Source organism: Sebastes umbrosus, chromosome 18 (genome assembly GCF_015220745.1).
Source record: "Sebastes umbrosus isolate fSebUmb1 chromosome 18, fSebUmb1.pri, whole genome shotgun sequence".
In the NCBI taxonomy this organism is placed as follows: domain Eukaryota; kingdom Metazoa; phylum Chordata; class Actinopteri; order Perciformes; family Sebastidae; genus Sebastes; species Sebastes umbrosus.
This window is the reverse complement of record NC_051286.1, coordinates 2818836-2836855: the sequence shown is the minus strand read 5'-3', so window position 1 is coordinate 2836855 and position 18020 is coordinate 2818836. Positions and strand designations below refer to the sequence as shown.

General features: G+C 42.2%; 1 protein-coding gene across 7 annotated transcripts in view; it reads right to left on the bottom strand.

The window, feature by feature from the left end:
- arid1b (AT rich interactive domain 1B (SWI1-like)) overlaps window positions 1-15772 on the bottom strand; it is a 59133-nt gene extending 43361 nt beyond the window's left edge. For 6 of the 7 annotated variants that reach the window (XM_037749892.1, XM_037749886.1, XM_037749887.1 and 3 more), the window contains exons 1-7: window positions 14831-15772; window positions 10009-10200; window positions 4318-4476; window positions 3783-3896; window positions 650-896; window positions 453-536; window positions 69-221 (exon numbers count right to left, since the gene is read on the bottom strand). In XM_037749892.1, the coding sequence (XP_037605820.1) occupies window positions 69-221; window positions 453-536; window positions 650-896; window positions 3783-3896; window positions 4318-4476; window positions 10009-10200; window positions 14831-15646 (1765 nt within the window). In that variant the 5' untranslated portion in view covers window positions 15647-15772. The remainder of the gene's footprint in view (window positions 1-68; window positions 222-452; window positions 537-649; window positions 897-3782; window positions 3897-4317; window positions 4477-10008; window positions 10201-14830) is intronic. The other variant, XM_037749889.1, reaches the window with a different exon arrangement.
- Window positions 15773-18020: the final 2248 nt, after the last annotated feature.

Genomic DNA, 18020 nt, shown 5'->3' with positions numbered 1-18020 from the left:
ATCTGGTTTAAAGTTCCCCTTTTATGACTTTAAAAAACGTGTTTTTCCTTCTAGGTCACAGTGTGTACCTGGGGGGCCGTACTGGCCATATGAGGCCCCCTGCTGGTAGGAGCTGTGGTGCATGGGCCCCCCCGGCGCTGTGTGAGGGGACATGGGTGGTGCTGACTGCTGGGGGCCAAACTGAGGCCCCGAGGTGCTACGCTGCATGGAGGGAGGGAAACCTGAAGAAAAGATGAAGACAAGAGAGGAGGAGGTTAGAGACCAGGAGGAGTGACAACGAGGTTAGCCTAGCTTAGCACAAACACTGGAAGCAGGTGGAAACTGCTAGCCTAGCTTAGCACAAACACTGGAAGCAGGTGGAAACTGCTAGCCTAGCTCCACCTGTAGTTTATCTATCAAAGAGACAGAGAAGTGGCGGTGACGATGGTGAAGAATGATTCACTCAGTCTTACCTCTGTCCTGGGTCAGGACAGACTGGGAGGGATGAGGACCGACATCTGATCCAGGACCAGAGACCTGAGGGGTCAACTGAGCGCCTGAGAGGGGGGACACAGAGACAGATATGTGGTGGTTTCCACGGCAACACTGTGACCATCACAGGTCACGAAGCGACGTGAACCTTGTTAATTTACAAGCTATCATCGTCTACCTGGTCCGCTGACGGCGGGGGACATCGGTCCGGATCGTGATTGGCTGCTGGACCCAGCGGGGGACAGCGACGGGGAAGGGGAGGGCCCGGCTCGAGGCGGCAGCGGCAGTCGAGGTGAGACGTGGGGGGAGAACGGAGAACGGGCCGGGGTCCCCTGGTCGCCCTGAGCGCTGCCGGAGCCCGACGTCCCTGAACTCACCGCCGCCTCGGTGCCGGTGGGCAAGTCGTCGATAGAGCCGGATAAATCCTGGAACACAGACAGACAACAGAGTTAAATTGTGTCCAGTCAGTCAATCAGAAAGTTCTAACCATCTCAGCTCAATCAGCTTTAGCTCTGAAACAACAGATCAAACATTTTCCCACATCTCCAAACTCCCCTGAACGCCTCACATTCTCTATTTTAATGAACAGTTTTCCGGCTTCCAGAGTTTTTTCTGCAGACTGAAGGAGGACGACAGAAGAAACAGACGATGATGATGACAGAAAAGGAGAAATAGGAGAGACACACAAGGAGCTGGAGAAGGAGAAGAGGAGGAAGAAGAGGAAGAAGAAGAAGGGAAATCTCCCATCTGCCCCTGGGCCTCAAGCCAGCCAATCACAGCGCAGCATCCCATCCTCCTTCCCTCCCTCCGCCCCCTGCCAACAGCTCAGCCAATCAGCTGCTGCGCTGCTGCAACACACTCACACACACACACACACACACACACACACACACACACACACTAGGTGTGTGTTCTAATTATAAAGACTGAGCTGCAGACAGAGCGTTAGTCTGAAGCCTCGCTCGACCTTCTCCTCCTCCACCTCCTCTTCTCTTCTTTCACCTTATCTACTTCTCCTCTTATCCTCCTTCAGTCAGCCTCCTCCTCCTCCTCCTCTACTTCTCCTCTTATCCTCCTTTAGTCAGCCTCCTCCTCCTCCTCCTCTCTCCGTTAGCCGGTTGTTATTTTGTAATTTAAATATTTCTCTGGATGAGATCATGAATCACTGAGTGTTTCACAGCAGAAACTCTTCATATCCAGTTAAACACACTCATCAACTTCTCTCTCCAAAATAAAGTCCCATAATTCCCCAGAAGTTTCCTCTGCTCAAAGCTCAGATCATTGAATCCACAAACAATAAAAATCCACCGTCCTGATTGGATGCTGCAGTTACATGGAAGGTGCGTGATGTTAATTTTATAATTTTATTTTGGCAAAGACGAGACTACCAGCTGATGCATTGAGGACATTTTGGGTCGTATTGGCTTGTTTTGGTAGCAACTAGAGATGTACCGATACAACATTTTTCAGACCGAGTACAAGTACAATTTGGGTACTCGCCGATACCGGGTACCGATACGAGTACTTCTCTGTGCCAAAAGACGGCAGGCTGGGGAGTCCCGCATACGAGGCGGTGCGCCGCCACCGACTCTAGGTCGGCTTTGAAAGGCTCGGGGTGAAAGTGCTTCCCGGGGCCGTGGCCAAAGTGTCACCAGGGCGGACTGTCCTTAGTGCGCCCCAACCGCGTCGTGCCCCCAGGGCGGGGCTCAGCCCAAGTAAGAGGCGCCAGGGGTCTGCGGCGATGTCTGCAACCCACCTGACCTGTCTTGAAACACGGACCAAGGAGTCGAACTCGCGCGCGAGTCAGAGGGTAAAAGCAAAACCCTGTGGCGCAACCGATACCAGTGCATCCCTAGTAGCAACGTGTTCTTTCAGGTAACTCTAGAATAACTGGGGGGTTAAACTGGGAGTTGTTTGGAGGCTCCAGTCGTCTCCACCAACCAGAGACAGTAACCGGTCATTTAGAGATGATTTAGATAAGCACTGTGAATTTTTAAATTTCGAATTTTATATTTTACATTAGAAACATGTAACATTAAATCTTGAAAAAGGACTGAATGTTATTAATAATAATACTAATACTAATAAATTCAACTTATATAGGGCTTTTCAACGACTCAAAAACGCTTATGGCCGCTTATTAATATCAAACTGCAGAAAAGACTCAAAGAGAGTCAGTCAGCAAAAAATAAACAAACAGCCATTCACACTTTTGTGTATTTATACCATTTCAAATAAAAACGTCATGAACTTATTACAGAGCCTTGGAGGCGTTCGGGTGCATCACATTTCTGCTGATTTTTTATTTATTTTTTTAATCCTCGTCCTGCAAACGGAGCCGTCTCTCCCCTCCTCCCGTCGCCATGGCAACTGCATCAGCAGCACTGACTTCAAAAGGAGGCTCCGAGGAGGGAAAGACAGAGAGGAAAGAGGCAGGCCAACACAGAGGAACCAGTATAGAGAGAGGGAGAGAGGGAGAGAGAGAGAGAGAGAGAGAGAGAGAGAGAGACAGAGAGGAGGAAGAGGAAATAATTAAAGGAGACGCAGGGAGAGAAACAGCAGACAGACGGATGATTTTTAGGTTGGAGCGGGCTCAGTGTTAAAGCTAGAGTGAAGATACTGGTATCATATGAAACTAGAAAAAACCTAATGAATCCACTGGTACCAACCATCATACTAGCTTGTCGTGAAGGAGGCTAAATAACGCTACAAACGTATGCTAAAGATATTGCTATTAATTTCAATCGGTTGAAAGACCTAGTATTAATAAATGTCTGTCATAAGTTTCCAGTGAGCATTGTTTTTGTGACGTCTACAAGTTTAGGTTGAAACTAGGCGGTTTGCGGCTAGCGTTGGGCCCTGGGGGCCCCATGCCCTGCCCGGCGGGCCGCGACCTGCCGGGGTGGACGGGCGGTCTTTTAAATTACAGTTCAGTCAGGGTCATTATTTCTGTTGTGTCTCTCTCTGTGAGGTCCAGTCGACCCAGCAGGAAGTATCAGGCGCTGAGAGCGTGATACCTGCCAGAGAAAACGAGGACGCCATCATTATCGACAACAATCGGGGAGCGCTGAATCACGCCGTAGGAGCCTGACGCGACAAACTGCGGTTTAACCACCTGTTAACTTCTCCCTTCACCAGCTGATTTAATAAACGGGACAGGATGTCGGCCAAACTGCTATAAACTATTTATTTTCACAATAAGAGTCTGATAAATAAAATGCTGAAGGAGTTTTGTTGATTTCTACCAAACTATCTGGTATTTTACAACTCTGACTGGTACGTCATCACAGCGTAGTCGTGAAGTGACGTACCGGCAGGCTGGACGGCCTCTCCTGTTGGCTCAGACTCATCTCCTCGTGGTTCGGTTTCCCAGGAGTCATAGCAGCAGACTGGCCCCGCCCCCCGTACGCCTCCTGAGGCACCTCCTGCATCGAGAGATGGACCGAGACTCAACGTTCAAACTACAAAAACCCTCACTGGAACCATTTAACAAACCAGCCTCCCTCTTTAATATAATGAGGCCGAAATGCATAAAGAAAAGAATACAGAGATAAATAAGTTTGGGGAAATAAATAAGGGGTGAAATGCAAAGGGAAAATTACGCATAAATAAATAAATAAATAAATAAATAAATAAATTAATACATACATTTAAAAATAAATATAAAATAAGTAAAAATGATTTTTGCTACTTTAAATTACATTTATTTATTTATCGAGTCATTTATATATTTATATATTTATTTTGATTTTGGCAGGTTCCATCCTCGTGTGTGTATGTATATATCTTTATATATATTTTGTTTTTTGTGGAACATTTTGAACAGATGTGTAGTTTGAGTCGTACCTGTTGTGGCAGCGGGCGTGGCTGCATGTACGGCGGCTGGCTCGGGGCGGCGGGTTGCTGCTGTGGAGGGCTGAAGTACGGCGGCTGACCTGACTGACCGTATCCCGCCACGTTCTGCTGCTGCTGCTGCTGTTGCTGCTGACTGTACTGAGAACCCATCTGAGGAGGCACCGAGAACATCATTGAAATTAATATCACTGGTATCATATGAAACTAGAAAACCTAAAGAATCCATCGGTACCAACCATGTCATACTAGCTTGTCGTGAAGGAGGATAAATAACGCTCCAAACTTGCACTAAATTTTGGCGAGGAAAAACTGTCATGGCCATTTTCCAGATATGTGAATGTAAATGGGTTCTATGGGTATCCAAGATGGCGAGCCGCTCTCCTCTGCCCGGGAAAATAAATTTGGTGTAGCTCTATTGCCGTCCGGGTGGAAACAGTAGGGATTATACAGTTCCAGAAACAGGTTGAGATAACGAAAAAGGAAAAAAAGGTGTGAAAAATGTCCATAAATCGGGAGAAATGCAGGAGAATTGTGACCCTGAGAGAAAACCAGGATAGGGCAATGAAATACGGGAAAATCCGGAGGGTTTGAAAGTATTCATGCCACATGTCTAAAATGAGCAAAAGAATAACTAAAACAAGTTTTACTTAGAAATTATTTATTTATACTATAAGAACGGTAAGTAAACCAGTTCCAGACGTTTCATCTTTAAACTGCTGCTCACAAACAGGTTGAGATTCTGCATTTTAAAATCAGGACTGAAATATACTTTAACACTTCCACAGTTCGTCCTCCTCAGATTGTTATCCAGCTGGAAGCACATCCTCTCCTCAGGAAGAAAAAACGCAATAAGATGTAACCTCAGTGCAATCTGAGAAGAGTGAAGCTCTGAGCGGCGGAGGATTAACTGCCTTGCTCAAGAGCTCCTCCCTGCATCTACTCAGATAACCGAGTAAGTAAGTAACACCAGTGTGGTGATGTAAGCAGGTGTCAGCCGTGATGTCTGCAGTCAGACGGAGTAACATCAGCCGCAAACTACGGCTGCCTGGGCATGATCAGGTTTTTACATTTTTACAACAAGTAGAAGATGGATAGGCATACAAACGTACAAAAGATTAAACTATTTAAACCAAAAACACAGATTCATACACCAGAGATCACACCAGCCGTGTTTCCATTCAACTGTCAAGCAAATTTTAAGCAAATTCATCAACTTGTTTGGAGCGAATAAACTCGTCTACAACGTAGTTTGGTCAGAAGTTGGCGCTATAGGTGGAGATACCGATATTGGGCCGATGCTGACTCAAATAGGTGGATCAGGTATCAGTGACAATGGGGCCGATCTATTCAATTCTATGTATATATTAGGGCTGTCAGTCGATTCAAATATTTAATCGCAAACTAATAAATTTGTATCTGTTCAAAATGTACCTTAAAAGGGAGATTTGTCAAGAATTTAATACTCTTATCAACATGGGAGTGGGCAAATATGCTGCTTTATATACAAATATATAACGGTGACAATGGGGCCGATCTTTTCAATGCTTTATATACTATATACATTATATACTGGAACTTTAATTCCTGTTTAAGTTTTGACCAATTTGTTGCTGCATTAAAAAGGTTTACACTTGAATTCTAATTTCTGTTAATTTTTTAACAAGTTGCTGATGTATGATTTATTATTTTAACAATAAATAACAATTTAATAAATGTATATCTATGTATGTATTTGTTACATTTTGTTTTACAAAGTTAGGAAAGTGATGTTTAAGTCAACATCGCCCAAAGCCCAGGTATCGCTATCGGTATCGAGACTGAAAAGGTCGGATCTGTGCATCCCTACATAAATATAAATATATATTTCCATTCGATTTAATCAGGTGGGACCATTAAAGAGCTCAGATAGAGAAGTAGAGGTTGTTCCTGTAACCCATATGAAATATAGGGCTACTAAACACTTATCATTTATAAGTGTAGTTGCATATTGTTCCCAGAGGGGGCGCAACATGCATTCTGTGGAAGTCAAGTGTAGAGTATGTGACGTCAGCCTGTGTATTTCTCACTTCCCTTGAGATCGCTACCTGGATACGTCGTGAAATCGTGCTCTGAACAGACTGTTAAGCTAACACGGCACACAACGCCATAAAGTCCGGAAAGTATTATTTTCTTTAAAAGTCTAAGCCGTTGCGCTACGTCTTTAGTTGGAGTCCCAACTGTGAACGGGAGAAACTACTTTCTGTTAAGATTTAAACTGCTGGAACCCCGGTGAGTTGAAACACACACGTGCTGTTTTGGCTAGTCTGTTTTAACCACTATGTAAGGAGAAAAAGATGCATAAAACGTGTCGTTTAAGTTCAGATACTGTTCATAAAAACCAGCCGAGGTTTACATTACAGCCACTCTGGTTAAGTGAGGCTAACACATAGTAATGGTCTAGTACAACTGCACCGTGATGCAACAGATTTGGGTTATTAAAATGCAAATGTTAATTTAAACAGCAGTAATTCATTTGATACCAGTTCATTTCATGTGTGTGCTTAATATAAGTTAGTTCATAATTAAAGGTTAAATATATTAAAAACTGTATAAAAAGTGTTTGAGAAGATGGATGAATAATTTATTGTAAGTTAAAATACCAACTTTATTACAAGATATTGTATGGTAATCCATTGGATTGTTTTGAAGTATATCCGCAGTTATTGGTTATACATGATGAGATACTGTGAAAGTAAAACTGAATGAGCAAGATTACTTACTATCCTGCACTATTTGTGTAGGTTGGTTTTTCTTTTTGGTTCTATTAAACGACAATAGAATCTGGAGGATTCAGTGATGGCAAGCCAAGCCCAGTGACACTGTGGAAACGGTGTGGCCAACCATAGGACCTGCCATAGAGGACATCTGACTGCTCAATTCATTTGGATACCAGATAAGAACATGAACACAGTTTTACTACCCAGGTAGTTGGGTAGTAGGAACTAAAATACTGGAACTTGAAATAGTGTGGTGGTGTATTCACATTACACCCATACCAAGACAGAAATTGCACTCTTTGGATCGTCTTAATTAGAGGAAGAGGATTTCATCTTAAAGGACACTGATTTTGGGGGAATTTTCTATTTTATTTGTACTTTGAAAGAGCTCTCTTTTATTTATTTTTACATTTCATTTCATTTCATACTTTGACATCTATGTGAAGCATTTTGAATGTTGTTGAATTGTTATGGTGCAATGAAATTGTCAACTGTTCAATCTAAAATAACTCTCCTGAGTTATTTAAGGCAACTGCTTATCGAACCTAGGTAGATGTTGGCGTATTCATTATTCCCTTCAGCTGAGTACCAGAGGCGCTACATTCCTTTAAAGTAAAGGATGAATACAGTTCAAGGTTGTGGGTTAAAGAAAATAATCTAAATGTTCTTAAGCAGTCAGAAAGTCGACTGAAACCAGAATAAATTTGAAGGAAATCTAAAGCAGTACGGAGGGGGAAGCTGACAGGTCGACATCCAATTTCATCTGGAACCAGGGAGTTAATAAAGGACGAGTCCCGGGACCAGCGGGGGCCACCGGGGGCCTCGCTCACATAAAAGTCATTACATTTCCTCTGAGTCAAAGCGAGCACAGATGACAGCACTGACACAAGTTCCCTCAGGCTGAACAACCTGTAATGATGTAATAACATCTCTGGTCCTCCGTGATGACAATCTCTCTTTGGAGGAATGTAAGGGAGGCTTCAGGGAGCGAGTAATCTACGAGCTGAGAGAGACGACGACAGCAGATACAGTCTGAGAAAAGAAAAACACTGGAGATCTTCTCCACAGCAGCAGAAACCTGCAGTTTCCTCAAATGTGTTTTAACTTTTACTAGAAACTCGAAAGAAAAGTGGAAGTTCAGTTCAAACCAGTGGGCTACCTCAGAGTCTGAGAAGTGAAGCCAATGCTGAAGTGTCTTAGACTTGCGTTCCTTCTAATATCCAGCAGGGGGCAACTCCTCTGGTTGCTACAAGAAGTCTGATTGTATAGAAGTCTATGAGAAAATGAGCCTACTTCTGTCTTGATTTATTACCTCAGTAAACATTGTAAATATGAGTTTATAGTCTAAATCTCTAGTTTCAAGTCTTCTTCAATATAGCATGATGTTCATTTAGTAAATTATTGTACAATAAACATAATTGGGAACATAATGGTCATACAGATGAACAGCAGAGAGGTGGATTGTGCTGCAGCGGTGGTTTCTGTATACATTTTAATACTTTCCCCGTCTTTGGAGTTGATTTTAACCGACTGCAATCAAACTCTTTTATTCAGAGTACAATAATTTCCCTGTAGTCTGATTCCAGCTCCAGCTGCCAAACACTCAAGAAAATGTTCTTGTACACGATGACGCATCAGAGGCGGCATCAACCCAAACCAGCAGTCTAGAGTCTAAAAATAGCCTGGGCCCAGTCTGCACCAGGAATAGCCTGACCCGGCCCGGCCCAGCTCTGAAGCAGGCATGTGGTCTGACAACATCAACAGCTCTGTTGCCCTCTGAACGTCCACGGTGACGCGGCGGTGATGCTGCAGATGAATCAGCAGAAGGGCTCCGCGAACAAAACAATCAACTCTTTGAAAACCAGTGAATTGTGACCAGCTTCAGGGTGGCAGCAAACACCGAGCATCAAAATACACAAACTACTTTTTCATCAGACAACAAACTCTGTAGTACAACAACTTACCAGCCACATTTTCCAGCAAAGCTACGAATAAAAAAAACTATTCCTGTGATGTTAAAATCATCGCAAATGAGAGAGGAAGCATCATAAGATACAGACCCGGACTAAAAAGTGTCGAAAGGTCGATTGAAGGGTTTAGTTCAGATTTTCTGAAGGGGGGTTGTATAATCCCTGTTCTGAGAGGAAAAATTACTGTTTTTGTGAATGGAGTCTGGTGGCTTTGAAGAGAGCGATATAATGGCTTCAGTTCCCCATCAGAAAGGGCTGTCTGACGGCGAGGTGAAGCAGTGAAAATACTCTAAATATAGTGTACACTCAAACTGATTTTTAGGCCACCAGACAAAAGCAGTAATTTTACCTCTCAGAACACAGAAGTTGCTGGTCTACCGCTGCATCGAACGGTTAGCTTGTTTGTGTTATTGTGTGACTTTCTGATCTGAACTAACGTGGCATCCACAGCAGTACATTGCCTAGCTTCTGTGCCAGTACTTTTTCTCAACATTTTTTGACTTTTATTGGACATATGTCAGACTTTTCTTCTGCGTTTCTCCATCCTTTTTTGGGGGCATTTTCAGACATATGTCATACTTTTCTTCGGCCTTTTTTTCGTCATTTTTCCGACTTTTTCCTGTAAACATGTCGGACTATTTTTCTGCCTTTTATCCGAAATTTTTGGACATGTTATGTCCTTTTTTTCTGACACATCCGGACTTTTCTTCTGCCTTTCTTTGGAAATTTATCAGGCATTTTCTGACTTTTTTCCGGACATATGCCGGACTTTTCTTCTGCCTTTCTTCAACCTTTTTTCCAGACATTTTTGGACGTGTTTCGGCCTTTGTTTCGGACACTTTTCTTTTACATTTTTCATATAAGGAACACCACTTGGAAGATAACGTATGATATTAAAACCCCGCAAAAAACTAAAAAGAAACAGTATAATCTGTGGTGGACAGAGCGACTCCTACCTGCTGCTGAGGGTACTGCATCCCTCCCATCCCCATCTGCCCTCTGCTGGGCATCCCCATCGGGTATCTGTGCGGGGAGGGGGAGCCGTAGGGCTGGCCGGAGAACGGCGCCCCCTGCTGCTGGGAGTACGGGTTGTTGCTCATGCCGTAGAGCTGAGACCGCTTCATCGCCATCGGGTCCATCGCCGGCACCTGGAGGAGAGACACGATTGGTTGATGAGTGAGTGATTAGCTTTAGATTTACTGTTAACCTAAAGTTTCAAAACATCAAGAATGAATATTCAACCTCAACTTTGATTTAAAGAACGTGTACGAGGCGTCCTTAAAGCGGAGAAAAAGTTGAAATTTGCACATCTACGATTCTCTGACAACTGCTGATGAACATCATGTGACATAAGTATGAGCAACATTTACTCTCCATCTCTGAAACGTTTCGCCGATATTGTAGCTCGCTAGAGCCTCGAATCACAAGTTGGTCATCTCAGATGTCTGTGATATCTGGATTCTGGCACCCAACAACACAGCAAGATGACATTTTAGATGTGGAACTGAAGCCCACTGCTAGTGTTGGCCTCCAGTCTTTCCTTTGTTTAGCCTCCAGCTAACACCGTGACGTCGCTCTAAAAAGGGTCTATCGGGCTTATTATGATTTTAATGCCGACGCTGAATGACAACTGAGACTAAACTCTCATGTCACAGCAGATTCACTCAGACAAAATGTGAGCAACCCAAAAGCCCGGGAGGCCACTTTAAACTGGAGTCACGCCTGGGTACGCTTTAATATTCACACACTGTATCTGACACACTGACATAGTAGTAGGTGTGAGAACAGATGTTTCACTGCTGCTCAGGCTGCTAAAAATAGAAACTGGTTATGGATTTTACACACACAGAAAAAAAAAACTGATCCAGACATTTAATCTGTTGTTTGGATTTCCATCAGTCAGCTGAAAGAGGAAATAAAAACGAGTGGAGCAGCCAAGTCCACACAGCTGGCTGCTCATTGATCAATAATCCAGATATTAACAGGAGATCTGACTGATTCTCATAAAGCTCTGCGATGGATTAAATCAGCTGATTGAATAAATGAAACTGCATTAATGTGTGAAGCAAACAGAGGCTCCTGTGATATTTGTCAGATTTCATTAAATACTTAAAAAAAATACAACTTTTATTCACAAATACGATCAGTTGATAGGGGTGGGGAAAAAATCGATTCACCTATGTATCGCATTTTTTTTAACGATTTTGAAATACATTTTTTAATGCCAGAATCGATATATTTGCTTCATTTGAGTCTATGTGAAGGTAGAAGGAAGTTACCGCTTTTATTGTTGTAGTCTGAGTAACGTGATGTCATATCCGTTCCGTATCGGTCAACCAAAACGAACCGCAGTGAGCCGAAACAAGAAAGTAACCAGCAACCAACTGTGCTGCGTGTGTTTCAGGATGTAATATTCTACCAACATGTTCCTTCATCACCATGAACTGAACACTGTAGTTTATTCTGACTCAGTTCCACATACTCTGTCCTGCTGCCACTAATACTCACTAGAGTATTTTATTGTTGTAGTCTGAGTGACGTGACGTCATATCCGTTCTGTATCCGTCAACCAAAACAAACCACAGCGAGCCGAAATGAGAAAGTAGAAAACGGCGTAGGGTCAGCGTGGATACGACCTGCACCCTCACATGTTAAATCCAGCGTGGTAAAGACTACACATCCAGTAAAGGATGGAAACACTTTGGGTTTGGCGCATTGACAGGAAAAGCAGAGCTAGACATCACGGCTAAAGCTGCATGCTAACTCTGTCACGGACAAAAAACGTTATCGTATTGCGGTAACGAGGCGGTCGAGCCGGCCGTCGCTCTCATCTCTGTGGTCTCCGTTGGACAAAGGAGGATGGTCTGCAGGACAGATAATAATGCACTATACTCATTTTTAACAGTCTCTTCTGCACTACATTCAGTTTTAACAGTTTTCTTCATCTCCTTGTATTTTTATATCTGGTATATTTTTTTGTACTTTGTACTTTGCACTACTAACTTTTTTACTGCCTTTTTACTAACATGTTTTGCAATATGGAACTGTGATGCTGGAAACTTGAATTTCCCTCGGGATCAATAAAGTTACTATCTATCTATCTATCTATCATACAATAAAGATTACATAAATCTGAACATGTGTCTTCTCTGGGATAATTTAGTCCAGATTTAACAGGTATGGTTGTTTTTGACGCACCGGGGCTGAGGCCTGCAGCAGGCCCCGGTCAGCTGGAGGAGGTGCCCGGTGTCTAGCTCCAGTGTTGTGCCGGTGGTGATGGGCACATGGCTAATCTGCATGTGTGAAGGTCAGGGCTCTTGTGCCGGAGATGGGGCCATAATAAACAGGCTCCCTGCCAACTAAACCAAGGCCAGACCACACAGGCTGAGCAGAGCAGCACTCACACACTGTGATTACATGGCACTCTATTAGCATGACAGAGGCTGACAACAGCTGAAGAAACAACCTCCATGACACCTCAAATCCCTTCAAAAGAGATCATTAGTGAAGCCATTAGTGAAGCAATTAGTCCATGTCAAAGTTCAATGGAGCTGTCAGGAAAAAAAAACAGGCCGAAGCAGCTTTTTACCAAGTCCTGTCACCAAACCTCTGTTCTAAAACTATAAACTATAAATATAGAGGGATAAATGTGATATATAGCAGTGCTTATTAATACACTGATTGTGAAATACATTTGTCTGTGCAATATATCCTTGATGCAATATACACCTCAAGTGCAACTACCTTAGTTTACATTTTATTTATTATATCTACCCTACCTATTTTACAAGTGCAATTACCTCTGTTACATTACATCTATTTTATATGTTATACTTCTAGTGTAACACTTCTGTTTATATTTATTTATTAAATCTACTTCACCTGTTTTATTTGCTTTATAACTGTGTGTGTGTTTTACCTGTTATATGTTTTACCTGCCTTGTTTAGTCTTGTCAAGTATTTGTTTTAAACCACTGACCAGAAGTGGAAACTGTGAATCTCGTTGTATTTAATAAACTGACAGTAAAGCTTTCTATTCTATTCTATTCTATTCTATCTTACAGTGACGCCAGCTGCCTTTATACAGAACATAAACACCACCACCAAACCTCTGTTATAAAACTACATATTATAAATATAAACAGATGATTGTGATATATAACAGAGCTTACAGTACACGAGCAGCCTTTATACATTACATATACACCTTCGGGCCTGTTCGGCTCGGTTAGCATGGCTTAAAATGTTAGCTTAGCCTAGCATGGCTAAACATTTTAGCCTAGCCTAGCATGCTAACAAACGGAGTCACCTTGGAAACACTGACTTTTACTAACTGCTGTTAACTCGAACGACCGTTACTTACTGGTACAGATTAAACTGATTCATATTAACTAACATGTATGTGTGTTGTGGTAAAATAAAAATGCTTAAATGTGAATAGATGACGTCTATCTAACACACCTAGCTAGCTCAACAGCTAGGTTAGCATAGCAGCTAACTGCTAGCAGGTTAGCATAGCAGCTATCTGCTAGCTAGCTAGGTTAGCATAGCGGCTAACTGCTAGATAGGTTAGCACAGCGGCTAACTGCTAATCTAGCAGAAAGAAACTATTCACATGTTACGAACTAAATATCTAAAATCTAAAAAACTCCCAAAGCAAAAGAAATCCATTTTAAAATATTAAATGGATTATATATCCATCCAGTGATTTGTTGTGACAACTAACTGTGTATTTTGTGATGATGCTGAAACTACTGATCATTATGTTGTCATTGTCTGTATTCTGGAGCTTTATGGCTTCTGATATACATGACTGGCTTTTATCTAAAAGTATCTCATGTTCTCTCAAAAGGACATTGTTTATGGTGTTTATGGATTTATCATGGACAATAACAAAGAGGACTTTCTGGTGAATAACATAATAATCATTCTTGGAAAATTTTATTTGCACAAATCCAAGTATATGAAAGTGAAACCTGTTTTAATGTGTTTCATTCTGAGTTTCTTTCTTATATAAAAGCCCTTAAAGTCATGAAAAACAAATGCTTTGAAACTTCTTAGTATAATAGAAGAATATGAATTACAGGTTCAGCCCTATAGCCCTTAATTTAATTTATTATTATTATTATTATTAATATGAATTACAGGTACAGCCCTATAGCCCTTAATTTAATTTATTATTATTATTATTATTAATAATATGAATTACAGGTACAGCCCTATAGCCCTTAATTTAATTTATTATTATTATTGATAATATGAATTACAGGTACAGCCCTATAGCCCTTAATTTAATTTATTATTATTATTATTATTAATAATATGAATTACAGGTATACAGCCCCATAGCCCTTAATTTAATTTATTATTATTATAATTAATATGAATTACAGGTATACAGCCCCATAGCCCTTAATTTAATTTATTATTATTTTCATGTATAATTTTACATATTTTATTTGTTCTTGTTCTGTATGCACCTTGTCCTTTTACTTGAATTCAATGATCTATGAGCCCTGTTGTTTGTAAATATGAATTTGTTAAATAAAATAAAAAATAAAAATAATAATAATAATAAAAAACTAAATGCCAGCTAGCTAGGTTAGCATAGCAGCTAACTGCTAGCTAGGTTAGCATAGCAGCTAACTGCTAGCTAGCAGTTAGCATAGCGGCTAACTGCTAGCTAGCTAAGATGACTTCTCTGTCTTTAGTTAGATTTAGTTTATTTCAGTTTAACGACATAAGAACGTAGTTTTATAGTTTTATAGTTTTCTTCACCTGAGCTCTGCCGCCCTGCCCGCTGCTGTTCCCCGGGTGGTGGTGTCTCTGTCCTCTCCAGCAGCCGAGCAGCTGAGCAGCGGAGCCGTAGAGAGAGCCGCTCATCACGGAGGAGTCTTTCTGCTGGTTGTACTCCTGATAGCCTCCATAGCCTCTCATCATCGGGCTGGGAGCCGTCAGCAGCTGGTTGAGAGTCGGGGTAGCTCCGGAGGGATGCTGCTGCTGACCGGGGAACCGCGGGAACCCTCCCCCGCTGGCAGCGCCTCCAGCCGGGCAGCTACCGGCCGCTTTACCCGGGCCCTGCTGCTGCTGCTGCCGGGACGACGGGCTCATCATGCCGGAGTATCCGCTAACACTGCTCCCATAGCCGGGCCGGTAGTTCTGGTAGTGGTTGTTGTTGTTGTACTGGTTGGTGCCGCTGGTGCTCATGGTGGTGGTGTTGTAGCCGTCGTGGTGGTTGTGGACCGGATCCATCTGGTCCATCTGGTTCATCTGATCCATGGTGCTGAGCTGAGCAGAGAGAACCGCGGTTACTACCCCACAACCTGAGCTTTGTTGTCCGCCATGTTGATCCGAGCAAAGCCCTCCTCTTCCTCCATCATCATCATCATCATCATCCTCATCCTCATCATCCTCATCCTCATCATCATCCTCATCCTCATCATCCTCATCCTCATCATCATCATCATCCTCCTCATCATCATCATCATCATCCTCATCCTCATCACCACCATCAGAATAATAATGATTCAACTCGGTTCCTCTTGGAGGAGGGTTGTTGGAGGTGTTTGTGTCTGATCCCAGGCTGGCATCCATCCGCTCCTCCTCTTCCTCCTCTTCCTCCTCTTCTTCTTCCTCCTCTTCTTCCTCCTCTTCCTCCTCAACCTCCTCCTCCTCAGCCTCCTCCTCCTCCTCTTCTTCCTCCTCTTTCTCCTCTTCTGTCTCTTCCTCCTCCTCCTCTTCTTCCTCTTCCTCCTCTTCTTCCTCTTCCTCCTCTTCTTCCTCTTCCTCCTCCTCTTCGTCTTCTTCCTCTTCCTCCTCCTCCTCTTCTTCCTCCTCCTCCTCTTCTTCCTCTTCCTCCTCTTCTTCCTCCTCCTCCTCTTCTTCCTCCTCCTCCGCCTCTTCATCTTCTTCCGCTTCCTCCTCCTCCTCTTCTTCCTCCTCTTCCTCCTCAACCTCCTCTTCCTCTTCTTCCACTTCCTCCTCCTCCTCCTCCTCTTCTTCTTCCTCATCCTCCTCTTCTTTCTCTTCCTCCTCCTCTTCCTCCTCTCCCTCATCCTCCTTCTCTTCCTCTTCCTCCTCTTCTTCCTCTTCCTCTTCCTCCTCCTCTTCCTCCTCCTCCTCCTCATCTTCCTCCTCCTCCTGATGAATCATCATCATCATCACCATCAGCATGCAGCTGGTTAAGGTGGAGCGCATTTTAATGACTTTATATACTGCTGGGTAGTTTAATCTATGAGAATACATAATTTATTCGTTGATTAGATTTTGTATAAATAATCTGAATCTGTAAAGTTATTAAATTAATGTAGTGGAGTAAAAAGTACAATATTTCCCTCTGAGATGTAGTGGAGTCAGAACATGGAAATACTCATGTAAAGTACAAGTAACTCAAAATTGTACTTAAGTACAGTACTTGAGTAAATGTACTTAGTTACTTTCCACCACTGAGTACATGTTATACTGTTGTGTTTTTGTAAGCATTCTTTACTGCTCCTGTTGGAATAAAATAATTGTTTATTATTTTAATAATTAATAACTATAATAATTATTTAACTGAAAGGTAGTATTGTGTTTTTGATACCTTCACTTTTTTGCATTAAATCATACCGGGATGTTTAATAATAATAATAATACATTTTATTTGGTGGCGCCTTTCAGGACACCCAAGGACACCTTACAAAGATAAAATACAAACTCGATTTTTCCTTTTTAACATTTTGCAACATGTGTTGTACACAGTCTCTCAGACCTTCTGGTGATCTTTGACACACATTTTAAGTTCTGAGTGCAGTATTTCTGAAATTCATATTATCTGCTTATAAACTCCACAAACCTTTATCAATCACAACCAGATATTAATTTGACTGAAATCATTTAGCACTGCAGGGCGAGTGGTGAAAATTGGATACCAACTATTTAACTATGATTTGAGAAATTAGTAATAATTTTGCTATTTAGTTAGTTTATTTTGTAATGTAATTTATCTGCAGCTTAAAATTGGCCCTTGAGCTGTAATGATGTCTTCCAGCCTGTGTGAGGCGCAGTGACCATGTGATGAGCAGAACAGAGAGGAGGTAGTTTGAGATTGAATATACCAGTATCTCACCTTTTAATAAGTCTGCTTGGTAACATTCTGTCACACCAATTTTAAAATGTTTTAATATTCTATGTATCCCGCCGACAGAAAAATATCCTCCACCTCAGACATACAAGCAGTCGCTGAGACTCACCATGACGAAGCAAAATATCATCATCTACAGCTGCTATAGCAGAGTAGTCAAACATATTTTATATCAAACTGAATTTAAATGTTCTGCATTTTTGTACTACAATTTCCATTCGGACCCAACGACTTTAAGAAACCCTGTTTTAGACCCTTTTTGTGTCGACGTCATGATGAGGTCACGGTGTTAGCTGGAGGCTAAACAAAGGAAAGACTGAAGGCTAACGATAGCAATGGGCTAAATTTACACATCTAAAATGTCATCTTGCTGTGTTCTGGGTGCCAGAATCCAGATATTACAGACATTAGAGATGACAAACTGTGATTCGAGGCTCTAGCGAGCTACAATATCGGCGAAACGTTTCAGAGATGGAGAGAAAATGTTGCTAATATTTAGCCAAATGGCTCACGACTGCCGTTAGCAGAAGACTAAACTGTTAGCAACCTTTTCTCTCCGTCTCTGAAACGCTTCACCGATATTGTACGAATCTCTTTTTAACTGACTTTACTGAAGGATAGTTAACTATAGGCATCAAAAGATTTATACGCCCTCAATTTATCTTTACAGCGCTGCCGTTGGCCACCAGCCCGCTGGGCGGACGGCTAGCTACTTAGCTAGCTTAGCATTCGCCACGCTGTCATGCAACACAGAAAAGGAGCCGAACAAAGTTGTCCCTCATCTGGTGATAGCACTGTGCTTTCCTACGCTGTGACCAGAGTGTGAGGATGAAGCATTAAGTTGTT